General features: G+C 42.7%; 2 protein-coding genes across 13 annotated transcripts in view; both read right to left on the bottom strand.

Annotated features, from left to right (window-relative positions):
* The window catches only part of PHAF1 (phagophore assembly factor 1), a 29420-nt gene extending 20238 nt beyond the window's left edge, over positions 1–9182 (bottom strand). For 9 of the 12 annotated variants that reach the window (XR_014237772.1, XR_014237773.1, XR_014237774.1 and 6 more), the window contains exons 1-2: positions 8366–8583; positions 2403–2485 (exon numbers count right to left, since the gene is read on the bottom strand). Coding sequence is in view for 9 of the 12 variants with exons in the window: in XM_082369023.1 (XP_082225149.1) it covers positions 2403–2485; positions 8366–8429 (147 nt within the window). In the remaining 3 variants the exon portion in view is untranslated. The other 3 variants (XM_082369021.1, XM_082369022.1, XM_082369020.1) reach the window with 3 other exon arrangements.
* A 7572-nt stretch (positions 9183–16754) lies between these two features.
* Positions 16755–19277, bottom strand: part of CBFB (core-binding factor subunit beta) — a 63147-nt gene continuing 60624 nt past the window's right edge. The window contains exon 6 of the mRNA XM_082368992.1: positions 16755–19013. Within this exon, the coding sequence (XP_082225118.1) occupies positions 18945–19013 (69 nt within the window). The 3' untranslated portion in view covers positions 16755–18944. The remainder of the gene's footprint in view (positions 19014–19277) is intronic.

The following is a 19277-nucleotide window of genomic DNA, read 5'->3' on the forward strand; positions in this document are numbered from 1 at the left end:
TAAGGAAACCATATCCACTTTACAGAAGGAGAACCAGTCGGGTTATTAACTTGCTACAGTCGGACAACCAAGAAATGGGGAAAAGCATAGATCTGAACCAAGGTTTGGATTTAAAAACCTATGATTCCGGGGGCTTCCCTGGTGGCGCAGTGGTTGGGAATCCACCTGCCTATACAGGAGACACAGTTTTGAGCCCTGGTCCGGGAAGATCCCACATGCCGCGGAACAATTAAGCCCGTGAGCCACAACTACTGAGCCTGTGTGCCATAACTACTGAAGCCTGCGCACCTAGAGCCTGTGCTCCGCAACAAGAGAAGCCACCGCAATGAAGAGTAGTCCCTGCTCGCCGTAACTAGAGAAAAGCCCCGCACGCAGCAACGAAGACCCAATGCGGCCAAAAATAAATAAACAAACAAATAAATAAATAGAACAAACAAAAAAATCCAAAAAATCCTATGATTCCAGCTGCTTAGAAGACACTGGGGGAAATTCGCTTAATTAATGCTAAAACTACTATTTGTACCCAAAGACTGGAATGACAGACAACAAGGTAGTGATATATGAAATAAACTTCATTTTAAATAATTGGTTAAGAAAGTTTAAAGCCTACTTTCAAATGTATCTAATCTTGGGTGCTTAAATCTGATTTAACTAAATGTACAGGTGGCTATAAGCTCAAGAAGTAAGCCCATTATCCCTGTTTTGATGGCTGCTACTTGTCATGAGTAAGTCCCTCATGGTCTAACACTGAAAGTCAGATAAGGTTAGGGATGATCTGAGTGCAAAAAAGAGGAAGTCACCATCCTTCACTTAATAAATGAGAAACCATTTTGGCATTGTGGCTCCACGAACCTCTGCCCAAGTCCTGTGTTTTGTGGTAGGCACAAGAATATCCAAGCACTTGCTTGGAGATTAAGCATTCCCCGTCTCAGAAGGACCCCTCACATGGGTCTCACTAGGCTGGCAGAGGGGTACAGTACTATGAAATGTAATGTTTGGGTATAGGTAACAGGCTCAACTCTGACATTAAGCCAAACTGGGAAGCCTCACAGAAATCTCACCCACCTCTAATCCACAACATTCTTCATGTCAAAAATAAGCTGTCATTTGCTTTAGGATCAGAAACTAATTGAAACAAATGGAAATAAAATCATCATTTCGGTACTTAAAGGGTCTCAGAAAAGGCACTGAGAACATCTTATAGCCTGTGTAGGATCAAAACTATTCCCTGAGGTTTATGACACATAGGGCACCACAAAGGTTGCTCCATAGTGTCTGTGTCCAGAAGAACCACGGATTCCAGTGAGTTCGACAGAAGAGAGATTCCATTTTTAGAGATAAGAAGAATCTTATTTCTAAAGGTCTATAAAAATGTTTCTAACTTCACTTATAAAACCTAATAAAAGAAATCCTGATGTTCAAAAAGTTCTGCTCCAGTGCCAACCTAAAATATAGTATACTCTTTCCGGAAACTGAAAAGGTCCTTGTAGGTACATATACATTATACTATAGGGGTTAATTCTGGGCACAACATTAATAGAGACTACCATAAACCAGACCAAAAAAAAAAGTAAAACATGTCCATTAACTTGGAGCCAATGTTTTGTAATTTCCATATATCAGATCATTCTCAGTAAAGGGGTGAGCTATACCTGCTTCTTTTCAAGTCTGGGATGCTGTGCTAGCTAGAAATCTGTACTGCAACAATCCTGAACACAAACCAAAGCAATCAACAAAGCAGAAAAGACTACTTTAAACATGAAAGTGGAAGGCAAGCACCCTAGAAGACCAGACAATCCCTGAGGTGACCTCCCACTGAAAAAGCACCCCCCCTTTCTTTTTTAAATTTGTTTATTTATCTATTCATGGCTGTGTTGGGTCTCGTTTCTGTGCGAGGGCTTTCTCTAGTTGCGGCAAGCGGGGGCCGCTCCTCATCGCGGTGTGTGGGCCTCTCACTATCGCGGCCTCTCTTGTTGCGGAGCACAGGCTCCAGACGCGCAGGCTCAGCAATTGTGGCTCACGGGCCCAGCCACCCCGCGGCATGTGGGATCTTCCCAGACCAGGGCTCGAACCCGTGTCCCCTGCATTGGCAGGCAGATTCTCAACCACTGCGCCACCAGGGAAGCCTGAAAAAGCCCCTTTTAAGAGCCAGTAGGTAAGTCAAACATAATAAAAAACCAAGTTTGGTTATTACGGCTCGTCTAAGCTTGACAGCACTAGATTATCAAAAGTTTCAGAATCAAAGAAAATGTACTTGGTAACTGACTAGTGTTGAAGACTCTCCCATTCAAATGCATTGACCTAGGAATTCCTGCCAGTCAGTATCTCCCAGAGCATCAGCCTCCAGAGGTGACTCACTGAGCAGAGATGCTATTTCAGTAAACAAATCAGCCACCACTCACCTGTTCACTGTAGAGAACCTGGACATTCTTTATGATGCGACAGTGCTTCTGAAGAATGGCTACTGCCTGAGCCAGAGGCATTCCTGAAATAAAGCAAGGACACCTGTGTGGTTACTTGGGCTATCCATTTACTGACATCTATCACTGTACTAGGCATTAGTCCCTGCAGTAAAGTCTGGGGTGGGAGCAGAGGCCACTAAAGTCTATGGACATATAGAGTAAATAAACGTTCAATAAGCAGTAAGAGCTAGAGAATAAAGTTAACGACAAGCACTAAGGGAATAACTGGATTGTATAAGGGGAGGGAGTAAATATAAAAGACTTCCTGGAAATGGGGACTTCCATGTTGATCCCAAGCAGGCAAAGAGCTTAGAGAAAGCAAGTCAGCAGGAACCAAAGAATAGAGTAAGAAATGCACTGACTGCATGACTCTGGAGGCCAAGATTCTGATTCTCACTCTGCCATGATTACATATAACCTAGGCAGGTCCTTCCTCTCTTCCTTTCTGATATCTGTCTTCTCTTTTAGTCTGCAGGAGCACATGACTTGTAAGGGCTCATTTAAAAAGTGAAAAATCACACATTTACCAGAATCAACTTATTTTATGAAGGATTTCAATGGATTCTCACTTACCAACCCACAAACATCCTCTAAATCTTAACACTTGATTTTTTAACTCGTGGGCCATTTTAAACAAACTTACATATGCCCCCAGTTTAAGAAATCCAGATCCCAATGTCATCTCAAAGATTCCAGGGACTCATGGGGAACAGCAAAAAGTATGTTCTCACAGAGTGCATTATATTTCAAACAGGAAGAAACTCACAGAGACAATCCAAAAACAAAGCTTCATGAGTGCAAGGACAGTGTCTGTGTTATTCACCACTCTCTGGATCCCCAGCACTGGGGACCCATACAGTGGCTGTTGAATAAACATTTATTTAGTGGGACTGAAGGATTATGGGCTAGGTAATAAGAGAAAGGAAGAAGGACCACCATATGACCTTGGGGCAGCACAGTGGCTCACATTCAAGATCAGTTTACCTCTGATTCCAGGAGAGATGTGCAGAAAAGAGCTCACACACAAAGAATTAGAAGGTTAAAAAATGTGTGACCCATCTACATTTAAACAATGATCTGATCCTGCCTTCATTCAATGGTCCATTCTACAGTTTGAAGAAAGTTGGAGGGAACCACACCTTAAGGTACTTCCCAGCCTTCTATAGCATAGAGCCTGGCACACAGTAGAGACTTAAATGTTTGTTGAGAATATGAACAAGATGATGCACCATTCAGCTTTGCCATTCCTGAAATGGAGGAGCATCTATGCTGTCTCTCCCAGAGGGAATGGGCAAACATCCACGTAGGCAAGACAGATAACCTCAGGTGCTGAGAAAGAGAAGGCCACATGGCACAAACCAGTTTCTTGAGGGACAGTTCTTTTGCACCTAACCACATCAAATTCCTGGCCTTGGAATCTTTGGGTCCTGAGGCTTCCAGGGAGTAACCCACCTGGAGGAGACAAAGCAGCCACCAATGACCAGTTGTCACACAGCTGCTGGTAAAGGCAGGCTACAAAAGGCCTCTAAAGGGAACCAACCATGTCTATGGCAAAGAAACCCGAGCACCGTTCTAGCTCTAAGAGTTACCTAACCCCCCAAAGGGTGTGGAGTATATGGTCAGTCTTCTAAACTCTATACATCCTACACCTTACTCATTATTTGCCTGCTTATAACCCTCCAGTGGTTTCGCATTACAGGGGGATAAAACCCAAACAACATGTCATCACCTAACAGCCTTGAATATTATGGACCTTGGCCACCTCCTCTACTCTTTCCAGTGCTCACCAAGCCTCCCTTTGTTCCTAGCACACATCAAGCTCTTGCCCACCTTAGGCTTTTGCACTAACTCAACTCTGCTGAAATGTTCTTCCCACAGCTGGTTCTTCTCACTCTTCAGGTCTTGGCTCACACTTCACTTCCCTGACTGCCTTATCTAATGAAGCCTCCCATTCCATTTATTTATCTGTAAGAGTCTCCCCTACATGCCTCCTTGAGGACAGAGGCAACATCTGTCTTACGGCTGTATCCTCAGCACTCAATCACCATGCCCACCACACAACAGTAAGTGGTTCTATCTATCTGTTGAGCTCTGAATGAGTGAAATAAAGCAATTAGGTACAATACATAGATCCTGTAGGCCCTTAGGACCACCCTCTCCCTCTGAGAATTCTCATCCTGTCTCCATCAATACCACTCTTTCCTGCTGTTCCTCCAACTTTCCCAAGTCTCTATGATGGGCAGTATTTCCTTCTGCCCATCCCTCATTCACCCAACCAACTAGTTTCTGACTTACATCTCAATCTGTTTTCTGTATATATCAAAAGGCAAATAGGGACTTCCCTGGTGGTCCAGTGGTTAAGATTCCACACTCCCAATGCAGGGGGCCCAGGTTTGATCCCTGGCCAGGGAACTAGATCCCGCATGCCGCAACTAAAGATCCCACGTGGCACAACTAAGACCTGGTGCAGCCAAATAAATAAATAAATATTTTAACTAAATAAATAAACCTTAAAAAAAAAAGGCAAATAAAGAGTTGACAGATTAAAAGTGACTTTTTAATCTTCTCTTCAATCTGGCCTCTCCTCTGTATGCTGGATCTCAATATCTCTAACAGTCACTCAAGCCAGAAACCTCTAGATTCCTCTTCCTTACCCATCTCTCCAAATCTAGTCTCTAAACTTTCTTCCTAAACCCATGCCCACAACACTTTACTAACATCCTTTCTTCCACTGAACAGAGACTCTTTTGATAGTGTCCCAGGCAGCTAACTACACATAGGGAATCTGGGGATCTGATCTTCTTCCACTAGTACATCATGCTCTAATTACAATACCAAATTGCATGTAGCTCCCCACACCATCTATCTTTCCCACTTTTTTTTTTTTTTTTAAACCTGACTGGAAGATTTATGTCTATAGAAGTGTAGTTGAAAAATCTGGCGGTAGACTTCTGACAGGGCCTTCCTGGTGCTCACTGGCTCCAGGAATGGTATTGGTTCCTACAGAATAATAGGAAGCCTTCTCTGAACTCCCAGGTCAGGTCAAGTCTCTTCTCCCCTTCCACAGCACCCTATACAACCTCTACCTCATTATAATAAAATGAACTATTTCTGTACTCCTTCCCTCCCACTAGACTAAGCTCTTCAGGGCTTATGACCACTTCTTACTCAATTTTCAATGATTATAAGCAGAGTCCACAGAATGACCCTTCAATAGAGTAAGTCCCCAGTCTCTCTGGAACAAGGTAATCTCAGAGAAGACCATTCTCCAGTGACCCTTTAAATCTACCCTGCTTGGGCAGTTTCAAGATTAATTTAAAAAAATTTTTTTATTGGAGTATAGCTGATATAAAATGTTGTGCTAGTTTCTGCTGTACAGCAAAGTGAATCAGTTATACATATACATATATCCACTGTTTTTTAGATTCTTTTCCCATATAGGTCATTACAGAGTACTGAGAAGAGTTCCCTGTGCTATACAGTAGGTCCTTGTTAGTTACCAATGTTTTTCAAGATTAATTTAAAAACAGATTTAGAGATATGTCTCCATACCAATACACCCTGCAAGTCTCATTGAAAACATTTCAAGTTTGCACTGCCTTTACTCCACCACTGGTCAACCCATGGGTGGTACTCTCAGAGATTCCTCTCTGCCTAGGCTTTCCTGTCTCGGTGTTGTTGGCATTTCCCTAATCTCCCAAGAGTACACAAAGGCCAGGAAGGCAGCCAAAAAGCTGGATGCAGCTCCTCACTGTGCCAGGAGGATGATGGCAAGGGCTAGATATATCTGCATTTGCACAGATTCCAAAAAGAAACCTGGAGACAAAGCTGAGCCCATACTCAGAAGGACAGAGCAGTGAGAAGCAGAAAATCTGTTAGGCTTCTTTTCCTCCTCTCTGCCTTTCTGAGCCTGTTCTTCATCTGGCAAATGGAGGTTACCTTACAGGGTTGTGGTGACTTTAGTCTAGCCTAAGAATGTAATTCTAAAGCACGGATCCACTCCCTAGACCTATCCCTACCTATAAGCCTCAATTGCAGTTTAAATGTGTTGAGGGCTGGGAAGAAGATTGAGAAAGAGGGAAAAATTATTTTTTATAAAAAGCTTGGGGAAGTTAAATGACCACCATCTCTCAGGCAGACACAATTCCAAAATACAAATTTTTTTTTTTGGTCATGCTGTGCGGCTTGTGGGATCTTAGTTCCCCGACCAGGGATTGAACCTGGGCCCCCCGCAGGGAAAGCGTCAAGTCCTAAGCACTGGACCGCCAGGGAATTCCCAAAAATGCAGATTTTTGGGACCCACAAAGTAATCATCAAGGCTGATGATCATCAAGGCTCATTCCCTGCATAAGCTTTCACTCAAAGCTCAATTCTGGGCCCAATGTACACAAATGCTCTTTTCACTGTTTGTGGTTGCTACTTAGACAGCCTAAAAGAACTACCCAAATCCTTAATTCCTAGAAATTGGCGAAGTTAGGAGTAGGGGTTAAGGTATCAAAGCAACAGTTGACAGAAGAAGCCTTACTCTCCCACCCAATTTTTTTGAAATCTCAAATGATATCCTAATCACTACTTTTGACCCAGAGACTGCACTACAGAGATCCACAACCTGGTCACACCATCAAGCACAGTTTGAAGCTATAGTTAACAGTTTTCACTCCGCCCTGTGAAGTCTTGGTATGAGCATAAGCTGTGGTTAGGGGAGGTTCTCTCCTAACTAGAAGCCAAACAGCATCAGCACGACAAATGGGCCTGGCGGCAAAGATATTATTATTAGCCTCTCAATCAAGTTCTTGGTGCTTCACAAGAAGCTGGAGTGTTATGAGAAGGTGACTGAAAATTCTCAATAAAACTGGCTCCTACAACCCAGAGGAGGCTTGTTGTTCAGTTCACGGATACATTGAGCACCAGCAGAGTCCTACCAGCAAATCTGTTCTGCAGTTTCTCAACTACCCTATCTCCACAGACACAAGTCTTCCAGATTCAAGGATAAGCTATAGCCCAACGGAGCAGCTGACTCAGTCCAGTAGCCCAAATTAGTGTGACAAAAGTTCAGCCCTGCACAAACAAACAGCACAGACACCCACTCCCCACCCCCTCTTCCTAGTGCTGGAACATAAAAGTAAACACCCTCTGGGGTTACCGAATGCAGATGATTGTACACATAAAGGTAGTGACGTTGAGGAAAGGGAAAAAATGGGCCAAAACTCACAAAATGGCCAACCTGCATTTTCTACAAGCTAAATGTTACTTTCCCCGAACTCCTATTTCATTCAACCTTTAACTCTCTCGGCTAAGGTCTGGGTTTAGATTACACCACACATCAACCACATTAAAAACGAGAAGGAAGCTAGTCAGAAGTTCCTTTAACACACACAAACTCTCCTTAACTCACTTGACCAGATCCCCGACATCTGACGATGGGAACAGTGCCTGGGTTTCTCCTAGAGGCTACCCACAGCCCAGAAAAGCAAAGGGAGACAGACCACTGTGGCGGTGTTCAAGGGTGTCAGTCACTTCTTAGTTATTTGGTCTTTAAAATGGGGATAGAAATAACAAAGAGTAGCGACCCCGGCGGCATACTTGAGATAATTATGCAGAGGAAATAGGGCCTGGCCCTGAGTCAATGTTTGGGGCGTGTCAGCCATTGTTATTGTTATTATTACTGAAGCACTGCCCCAGGAGCGGCCCCGCCGAGGCCTGATGCAAGGGCGTCAGGGCCTGGCAGAGCGGCACGCTGCCGGGTCGGGGCGGTCGGAGCGGGCATCCAGTGGCTGGAGCTCCAAAGAGCCGAGGGCCGCGGGCGCAGGGGAGTAAGGAGCAGAGCCCAAAGGTGGGAAGGGCCAGGAAGGAAGGAAGGAAGGATCAGCGAGTACGGTCGTGAGGGAGGACCCCATACTCACCCAGCGCGAATTCCCATTGCTCATTTCCCAGAGAGCGCTCGGGCACCACCTCCAGATCCAGCATTGGTTCGGCTCGCCGGGGCGGCCTCCCTGCGGCAGCGCGGACGGGACCGGAGCTGAAGAAACAAAGCAGCAGGTGACCCACCGCCCCCGCCGACCCGCGGCAGCCCTGCTCTCCACCTCTACCCGGTCGCCAGCGCTACCGGCCCAACACCACACCTCACCTGACCTCACCTCACCTCACCGGCAGCAGCCTGAGGCAGCGGCGGCAGCAGAACCGTCTGCGGCAAAAGTGGCGTGCGGGGCCGTAAAGTGTGGCAGAGGCGGGGCGAAGGCGGGATTTCAATCGCCGGGGAGGAGCTAAGGCGGAGTCACTCAGGCGCAAACTCCGGATAGGCTGCTGCGACAGTCCGGGCGAAGGCAGAGAGAGGCCTCAGAGTATCATCCGGAAGTCATACTCCGTGAACCCCTACATCTGCACACCACACCGCACACGTTTCACACAAGGATGTGTGAACCACGCAATACATGCATGTGACATGGCTGTACAGCACCTGTCTGCCGTCTCTGCATGTACGGCCCACTCGCAGTCACTGGGCGCAAAAGGCGAGTTCCGAGGGCGCACCACCTGAGGTCCAGCGTGGAGGGAGGACACGGAGTCTCAAAGCCCAAGACGCACCAGCGCCCTGGCACTCCCGGTTGGTGCCGAGACTGACGGCGGCCGTAGCTGCCTCTAGTTGTCCAGGAATGACTCCTTCTCGCTGCGGCCCCTGGGGCTCGGGTCGAACTCAAAGCAAGCCAGGAGTGGGCTCGAGCATGTGTGTAGGGGCGGGGCGGGGGGCAGTTGGGGTAGAGGACTAGGGTAGAGGGGAGGAGCTAAGCCCGACCTCCTGGCTGAGTATCTTCAGCTGTGCGCAGCCCCCAGGGCAGCAGCTCAGACTCCGCCAGAGCCGGCCGGCCTTACCGCCAACGCTGTGTGGTTTTGACCAAACCGCTGGTACTCTTTGTGCCTCAGTTGCCTCATTTACAAGTCGGGAGTAGGGGGTCCTTTAGCCTGTTCAGCTTGAGCTTTTGGCCCGTGCCCTGGGACACTCTAAAACTGAAAGACAACCAGGCTTCTTCTGGAGCTGACCCTTGGTGAATGCAGTGATTATAATCTCACTTCACAGGCGGGGAAAAAAAATGAGGCCCAGATTGGCTAAAGGCCTTGTGGACCTAGGCGGTAGAACTCAAATTCTTTGCATTACATTGCCCCTGGAGAAAGGTTTTCAGCAGGGGAGAGAGTGACATGCTAAATTCTTAAACTGGCTTGATAGGAGTGTAACATGGAAGGCTCTGTCAAAACTTGGCCACTGCTACTGGCAGTGGTTAAGAATCTGCCTGCCAATGCAGGGGACACGGGTTCGATCCCTGGTCCAGGAAGATCCCACATGCCCCGGAGCAACTAAGCTGGTGTGCCACAACTACTGAGCGTGTGCTCTAGAGCTCGTGAGCCACAACCACTGAGCCCACGAGCCACAACTACTGAAGCCCGCGCACCTAGAGCTGGTGCTCCATGACAAGAGAAGCCACTGCAATGAGAAGTCCGTGCACTGCAATGAAGAGTAGCCCCGCTCGCCGCAACTAGAGAAAGCCAGCACACAGCAAAGGACCCAACACAGCCAAAAATAAATAAATAAATAATTAATTTTAAAAAGAAACAAACGAACATGGAGGGACTTCCCTGGCGGTCCAGTGGGTAAGACTTTGTGCTCCTGATGGAGGGGGCCCAGGTTCGATCCCTGGTCGGGGAACTAGATCCCACATGCATGTGGCAACTAAAAAGTCTGCATGCCACAACTAAGAGCCCGCAAGCCACAACTAAGACCCAGTGCAGCCAAAATAAATTAAATAAATACTGAAAGACAAACAAACACGGAGAAGGATGTCCATTTGCAGAATCCTATGCCAAAATAATAGCACTGAGTCACTGAGATGTCCATCAGTAGGAAAGTGGCTAACTAAACTCTGATATATATGTATGATAGGATCCATTTTAAAAAATGGAGTATATCTCTATATGCTGATGTGGAGGGAGCTCCAAGAGAAAAAAGCCAGGTGCAAAATTGTATGGTATGACCCATTTTTTTCCTGTAAAAACAGAAATAAAAGAAACATTGGCCTTAGGGCTTCCCTGGCAGTCCAGTGGTTAAGACTCCTCCATGCTTCCATTGCAGGGGGCACGGGTTCCATCCTGGTCGGGGAACTAAGATTCTGTATGCTGTGCGCACAGTGCGGCCAAAAAAAAAAATAAATAAAATAAAATAGAGCATTGGCCATACTGTAAAAGGGAGAACATTTCTTGAAAGATAAACAAAAAATTATCAATAATACCAAATACAGGGAAAGAGGCAGGGGCTAGCGATCAGGGGGACATTTACCTCTTACAATGCGTGCAAGCATTAAAGATGTGTTTAGGAAAGATTAGTTGGGCAGCTGGCCTGGAGAAAAACATAAGGTTGGTGGGGAGTAATCTTAGTCAATTTGGAATGTCTGAATTTAACTCAAATCCAACTGGACTAGGAATGGTTCTTCTATTTAAAAAACACTTGGAGGGACTTATTTCCGGTGGACAAAGAAGGGTGTAAGAGAGGAAGGAGAAAGAGAAAGCCACACACTATGGATAACAACGTGATGATGAAATAAAATCCATATTTTATGGCAAGACGAGAAAAATTTAAACATAAAATTTGGGCCTCCTCCCTCCCCTTTAGTGTGTGTTATGCACCTGCATTAACCAGACCTCCTTAGGGATAACATTCCTTCTTAATCTCATCAAGGGTCACAACTCCTTGAGATAACCTTTCTTCTTAATCTTGTAAGGGGCCATGATGACCCATGACCCACTACTCACCTGGTATTCGTGATCTGGATTGTGTAAACTGTCAATAGTATGTCATTTAATGTACGGCCCTCTGTCTCAAAAACTTATATAACTGTGCTTTGACCTCTAACGGGTGGAAGAGTTCTCAGGCTTTCTGAGAAGCAGTTCCCACATTATAATCCTCAGTTTGGCTTGAATAAAAATCTCTATTTCTTTCTTGAATCGACTGATTTTTTCATCAACAGTGAAAAGGAGTTTTAGTTTGGAAAACCCAAGAAAGAGGAAGAATAAGGTTGGGGAGGCCCCTAAGAATCTCCTTATTGGGATAATAGGTTTCTGTGCACAATGTCAGTCAACAACAAATGGTTATATTAGCTCATTGTGCTATCCCAAGCCATTGACTTAAGTGTGATCCACCCAGGTTTTTGTCAGGGGTAGGAGTGACAGCTTTGGGATGGTAGTCTGGGAGGAGGCCAGAGTCCAGAGCCTGATACACAGAGCAGAAGCAGGAGGTGTCTCAGGGGAGGAGGACAACTTGGGAGAATGTCAGCAACTGCTGTTCCCCCAAACTGAGGATGCGGATGTTCAGAAATATTGAACTGGCTGTTGGTGAACTGCTATGACCTTCAGGGGAGCACAGGTAGTCATTGAGGTGGTCCAAGTCAGATATGCAGGGACAGCCTCAGGTCAGAGTATAGTGAGTGATTAAGTACATAGGCTGGGAATTTGAATCCCAGTTCTGTCCTTTAATAGTTTTATGCCTTGGGCAAGTTACTTAATTTCTCCATGCCTTAGTTTTCCTCATTTGTAAAATGACCATAACTTCACAGATTTGTTAGGAGGACTGCAATTATAAGAGTGTCTGAGTTATGGTAAAAGCTTTGTGTGTAACTAAAAATTAAAAAAAAAATTCTAGTAGTGGGCCTTCCCTGGTGGTCCAGTGGTTAAGACTCCACACTTCCACTGCCGGGGGCACGGGTTCGATCCCTGGTTGGGGAACTAAGATCCTGCATGCCGTGCGGCATGGCCAAAAAAAGAAATAAATAATAAATTTTTTAAAAAATGAATTGTTTTAAAAGAAAAGCTACAGAGCTGTTAATTAAAAAAAAAAAAATCTAGTAGTGACAGAGAACTGATGGAATCCATTGCCAGGATCTACAGATTGGATGTAGACGATGACAGAGAAAAAGAGTCAGGGATAAAAACACAGGTTTCCAGCTTTGGGTAGCTGGATGGATGGTAGTGTGAAGACAGGAAAGTGGCTGGGGGAACTGACACTGGAGGCTGGAAGGATGCTAATCCTTTTGTTAAAACTGTCACATGTGGTAATTTAGGAGGCAGGAAATGTACCAAGTTTGAAGCCCTAGCTGAAGAACTTGGAAAGCAGAATCTTAGTACCATGATTACGAATTGCTTGTATTTATCAAGGTAAAAAAAAAAAAAAAAAAAAAAAAAGCCAGGGATGGGCCCATGGGTCATGGAAAGCGATGAACTGGGGAGTCTCTCCCAATCAGCCTTACAAAGAACACTCCTCTCTCAGAGTAGGGGGACTTCAAATGTTCTCCCTAATGACTTTTCATAACTGTCATTTCATAAAAGACCAATGACTTGATTCTTCCCTTTCTGAATGGAAGTGTTTCCTGCAGTTTTCCTGTCCCTATTTCACCACTGTATATTGGCTGTGTGGGCATATAACCACATATCACAGAATTTTAGTTCAATACCTGATTAGCTGGGACTTTTAGGTTGTCTCCCATGGTAGATATATTTTGTTGAGGGCAAGAGAGTAAAATTAAATATTTAATAATTCAAAGGGTGGCCTGTGATAGTCATTGGAGCTATTCTCTTTCCTGGGCAAAAGGTAGGATTATGGTTTTCTGCCCAGATGAAGCTGGGCATGGCCTTGTGATTTGCTAGGTCCAATGAAATGTAAACAGAAGTCTCATGTGTCAATTTCAGGTGACAGTTTTAAAAGTCAGTGCCCCTTTCATTATTTTCTTGACTCTGTCACACGGCTGGCAGTGTTCCATTGATGGCTCTGTCAGCCTACGTCAATCACTGATGGGTATTTAACAAATAAGAGGTAAGTCTTTAAGCCAATAAAATTTGGGGGGTTTTAGGCAACACAACCAGCCTATCCAGATAAGAGAAACAGGGGAAAACTGCCAGTTATGTCTCCTGTACTTTTTTCTCCAGCTTGAAGTGTTTCCATGCCCACTAAGCTACCCTTAATCTCCCTACTGGGTCACCATATGATCAGTGGGACTGACTTGCTGCTTCTAGTCTTGTTCTATCAACCACCCATTCCCTCAAACTCCCAACCCCTCCGTGGCTTCCTGCTTGCCCTAGGGAATTGTTCAGACACTTTAACATGGCTGGAAAAGCCCATCCAGCACTGCTTGTGACCCTCACCCAGGCCCCTGCTGACCCTTTCAGATTTGTCTCACTGCGGCAGCGCCCCCTCCACCCCACGGTCCAGTCATACTCAACTGCGCCTAGTTTCTCAAACTTGCCATGTTACCTGTAATACTTTCGTCACCTTCTCAATGCTGGAATAATGTCTGCCATCTTTCAGATGTCAGCTCAGATGTCTCAAGGAAGCCTTTTCTTGAGCACCCAGACCAAGTTAGATGTGCCCCGTAACAGCCACAACTTCCAGTACAACTTAAAACAATACTGCTTTTGATTAGTTTTTGAGCCAGATTGTAGGTTCCGTGAGGGCAGAGACAGTGTCTCTTTAGGGCACTGGATATATACATTTTTTCCCATAAATGATCCTAGGAGGTAAAATAATCATACTTTGTTTTAATCTCTTTTTTTAAACAGTGATAGTAAGCCTCAATATTTTCTTTTTTTTTCTTTAAACATTTTTCCTTTTGGTTGTATCATCTGTCCTTTGCCCACTTACAATCCTAATATTGATGTAAGCCAATACATGCAATTTAAAATTTTCTACTAGCCACATTAAAAAGGAAAAAGGTAGTTTATTTTAATGTATTTTATTTAACCCAATATAACCCAGTATATAAAAATATTTTAACATGTAATCAAAGTTAAAAATTAAATATCTTTTTTCTTCTTTTGTACTAGATCTTTGATATTTAGTATTTTACACTAACAGTGCATCTCAACCTGGACACAAAATTTTCAAAGGCTAACATGAAATGTAGTCCTCCCAAAACAAAGTTTTAACAGAAAAATATTTAACACTGCCTCAGTTTTTAAATTAAAACATAAATTCAGTTTCTTGGTTTTACTAGCCACATTTCAAGTGCTCGACAGCCACACATGGCTAGTACCTACCATTCATGGATATACATGATTTCTCTAACAAAAAATTTCTCCCTGTATCATATCTTCTCACATTTTCAAATGTTTCTGAAACCTGAAAAAGGCCAATAATGACTTTAAGTTGCTTATTCTGGCCAAAAGCTGAGAATTGACTAATACAGTGACTTTTAGAGTTATCTTGTATTTAAACGAACCAAACTGCCATTTCCACCCATGATTCTACTCTACAAATTGTAATTTTCTAGACTCGGAACATCTTTGAAATGCCATATCCATATATATGGTGGTGATGCAGGAAAGGGAATTGATGCTACCAGGAGAATCATGCCTTGAAATATGCCTGCAAATGACTGAAATCTTACCTTTAAAGAATGTTTGGGAGATCAAAACGCCAATGTTGTTTTTTTTGTTTTGGCCGTGCCACGCGGCCTGTGGGATCTTAGTTCCATGATCAGGGATCGAACCCGCACCCCCTGCATTGGAAGCGCTGAGTCCTAACCAATGCACTGCCAGGGAAGTCCCCCAGTGTTGTCTTATAAGTACTCAGTTACATATATAAATACAGCAAAATGGCTGTGGTGGTTTTAAAAATATGTCCATAAACTCTTTGACGCCCCCCCTTCAAAAGATGAAGCTTAATAACTCCTCCCTTTCAGTGTGGGCCTAACCCAGTGACTCACTTCTAACATAATGGAATATGGCAGCCCAAGATTAGGTTATTAAGATGCGGCTTTGGACTTCCCTGGTGGCGCAGTGGTTAGGAATCCACCTGCCAATGCAGGGGACACGGGTTAGAGCCCTGGTCCAGGAAGATCCCACGTGCCACGGAGCAACTAAGCTCGTGTGCCACGACTACTGAGCCTGTGCTCTAGAGCCTGCGAGCCACACTACTGAGTCCACGTGCTGCAACTACTGAAGCCCGTGCGCCTAGAGCCCGAGTTCCGAAACAAGAGAAACTACTGCAATGAGAAGCCCGCGCACCACAAGAGAAGCCCCGCTCGCCACAACTAGAGAAAGTCCGCATGCAGCAACAAAGACCCAACGCAGCCAAAAAAAAAAAAAAAAATGTGGCTTTCATCTTAGGCATGCACTCTTCCTTGGATCACCTGCTCTGGGAAAGCCAGCTGCCAAGTCATGAGCTGCCCTATGGAGACACCCACGTGCCAAGGAAGTTCTTCATCCCTAGCACCTAGCAAGGAATCAAGGGCTTACACCCAATGGCCTGTGAGAAACTGAGGCCAGTCAATGGCCACATGAGTGGGCTTGGAAGGGGATCCTTCAGCCACAATTAAGCGTTGAGATGATGATAGCTCAGGTTGACAATTTGACTCTAACTTCAGGAGAGACCCTGGATCAGACCACTGGGCTTAGCTTCTTCCAGATTTCTGACCCACAGAAACTGTGAGATGATGTTTACTGTTTTAAGCTGCTAAGTTTTGGGGCAATGTGTTATGTAGCAATGGATAATCCACACAATAGCTTATAGCTTGAAAAAGCTCCCCAGTGCCAAATGAGGCATAAATCAAGTAAGATATTTCTTTTTCCAGGTAGCCCCAAACTAACATATCCAAATACCTGTTTCTAGAGGTGATATACTTATTGAAACCATGATGCTACTGCTCAAATAATTTTTGAAATTAACCCTCAGAGTATGAATCTTATTCTTTGGAATTTTGCTTCATGGTACCAATTCAGCATTTAAAGGTATTTGTTATTTGCAATAAGTCTGGTAGTGAATAAGTAAATTTTTCCTTATGGATCAAGCTTAGGACATACTTCTAGAGTAAAAGGCTTAATTTTCTGATGTAGGAAAATGCCAAGGAAAGTCCTAAGAATGTCTGAAATGACACCAGCACAATCAAATTGAGTGTATATTCCTAAAATGAAGTTTGAAAGATGGTAGTTATTTGGATGTGTAATTTTTGGAATTCTTCCTTCCCTCCAAGGTCACTACTCTATAGTCATACCTCATAGGATGGGTAAATCAAGGCAGATTTTTTGAAAACTATAATATACACTGGGAAATTAGTGTTCTTTGTGTTATATACATTAAAGGTTTTCTTTGGAATTAACAGAAATGACCACTAGATGCCACTGCTGTTGGTGGTGGTTTTTATTTTAAGGTTAAAAAGCAGAAGGCAAGAACAGCTTAGAAACAAAATCAATTTTTATGTCATAATGAACACCAGAACAGAAATTGTTGTATTATGTTAATAAAGAGCCAAGACCCAGAAGTTCACTACACAGAAGTTTATTGTGAAAGTAAATTAAACATACAAACACACAATATGGCTAATGGTGGCAAAAGCAATCTGGTAGCTTAAGGCAAGTTTTAATGAGGATGAGTTTAGAAAAGATGATGCAATGATGTAATTCTGTTTAAATACAGATTATGGAAAAATATCAAATTGTACCAATAACTTAAAAAAAAAGCAGTTTTCAAAGCCTGCACTATTGGAGAAAAAGGGCTCATGATCTTAATGCCAGCATTAAGACAGATGGAAGCAGCACAATGCTAAATGACAGTATGTACAGAAGGATGGCAACATGAACATTTAATAACATTTGATCTTAGTTACTGGTGGACTGAAAGCCCTTAGCTAGAAACAATAGAGAAAAATGTGCCATCATCATGTTATTAGAAAAGAAAAAATTTAAGTGCAGAAGTCAAAAACCAAGGAGCTCTGTGATAAAGTAACCTTAGAACAGCACTGTAAGGACCACTTAAAAGGTGATTCCCTCAGGGGAAATTAGGGCACTGAGTGTGTAAACATGTGAGCTGCACAACACCAAATACCAACCAGATTCATTCATAGTACTTAGTTACACAAGATCAGCATGGTCTTTTATGATGCATTATTGTTTATAACAATTTAAACACACTCTTTTACCATGCATGACTTCAAATATATAACAAATATTTTTATTCTGAGATACAGGATATGCTTATGAATTATAAGACCTATATACAATGAAAGTCACACCTCCCTCATCAGTCAAGTATACATATATGTTTTAAATGCAATGACCTTATTCAGACTTCAGTTCATTTTCTGAATTGACCATGTCAGTTTTTCAAACTCTTTAAAATAATGCCATTCTATTTTGATAAAATACATTTTTGCAAAACTTCAAAAATGTAGTAACATTTAATGAATGTGACCATGGAAAATATTTGTAAGGAGGTGCCAAATGACTTAGCACTTTTTTCCAGTCTTGTATTAAAAAAAAAAAAAGTTGCAATCAATTTGATAGTGAGCCCTATTTTAAAAATATTCTTATACTAATTCATCTCAAAAGGTTCTATTAATAGTCCTTTTGGAAAATACCATATATATAACCTGTGAATTTTTTTCCAGAATAATTAATGGAAGAAAATGTATCCTCTGCACAGATGTACATTTTCTCTCTAAGACTAATCTTTCATCACCCAGCATTGTTTTTACAAAAGCATGCATTATAAAATACACATAAAAGCAGCTATCTTAAACATGATTTTAATACAACATTACCTTTGTAGCTGATTCATCACTGTCTCCAGTTTAATATGCTGTTACATACATGAAGAAGCTCCAGTATCCCTTTTCTGATTGACTTTTAAAAAAAAATCCCTGAATAAAACAGAAGCCAGCCTGTGACTTCTTTAGGCATTTCAGTAGAATATTATCATCTATGGAGAATATCTCCACAGAAACTCATGAATACAGAACAGAATCTAAAACAGATCTGGGGCAGACCAGAGTTAATACCAATTAAAATTTTTTATGTTTAAAAAGGAAAGAAAAGGAGCTGATTATCAACATTTAAAAGGATACTGCAACTTTAACAACTGTAAACTTTGTGTTAGAAGGTGTGGCAGACAGCTCTATGCTACTAGGTTTTTAGCTTGTAAATAATGCAAACCATCAGCAGTTTTAAAATGCCATAGACTATAAAAACACAGAAGGAAACAGGGGAAACAAAACAAAAAAACCAAGAACATTTATCTAAAATGAAGCTGTATAACCAACACATCTAAAATAAAAAAAAAAAAAAATAGAGCAACTGATTAGGGGAAAAAACCCTCTGATAAAAATTTTAATTTCTTGACCTGTTTTAAAATGACATGAACTTTTAAATTAAAATGGTGGAAAAAAAGAGCTTTACAAGTGGATAGTTTCAACTCACTAAAATAATGTCAACAAGGTAAGCTTGCATAGAAGAAAATTTCAAATAATTACTGGCTACATGCATACAAAATTAGAAATGCAGTTATTATATCATAGTGCAAAACCATGGCAGTTGTGATGTCTTGTTACCGCCTAAGGTTGAGAAATAGACCGTAGTACCTCCAGTTATCACAGTTTCTGGTCTTTTAATCAATTATTTCTGCAGACTAGAAATGAATATGTAAAGATGGGGGGGACACATCTTTTGTGCCACTAATTAGCGAAGTTTGAGGTCATCACCACCACCTAAACTGGATCCAGGACTAGGGTCTTGTTGTCTTCTTGCCTGCAATGACAAAATCATAATTTAGGGTTAAAACGTGTTTTGAAAATCAAAGTGCTAATAAATAAAAGTTACAGTAGCACATAAGAAAAGTTTGCAACTAAAAAAATTTTCAGCCAGTATCTATCTCCACATGTAAGAAGAAAAAGAAAAATTTAGATTATGTATGAAATATTTTGTCAAAGTTTCCTTAAAAACCAAGAATAAAAAATCTCATTATATTCAAAAGAGCATTATCAAAATACGTACTGTGGATAAAAGAGCAAC

The sequence above is a fragment of the Balaenoptera borealis genome (genome assembly GCF_965194805.1).
Source record: "Balaenoptera borealis genome assembly, chromosome: 19".
Taxonomy (NCBI): Eukaryota; Metazoa; Chordata; class Mammalia; order Artiodactyla; family Balaenopteridae; genus Balaenoptera; species Balaenoptera borealis.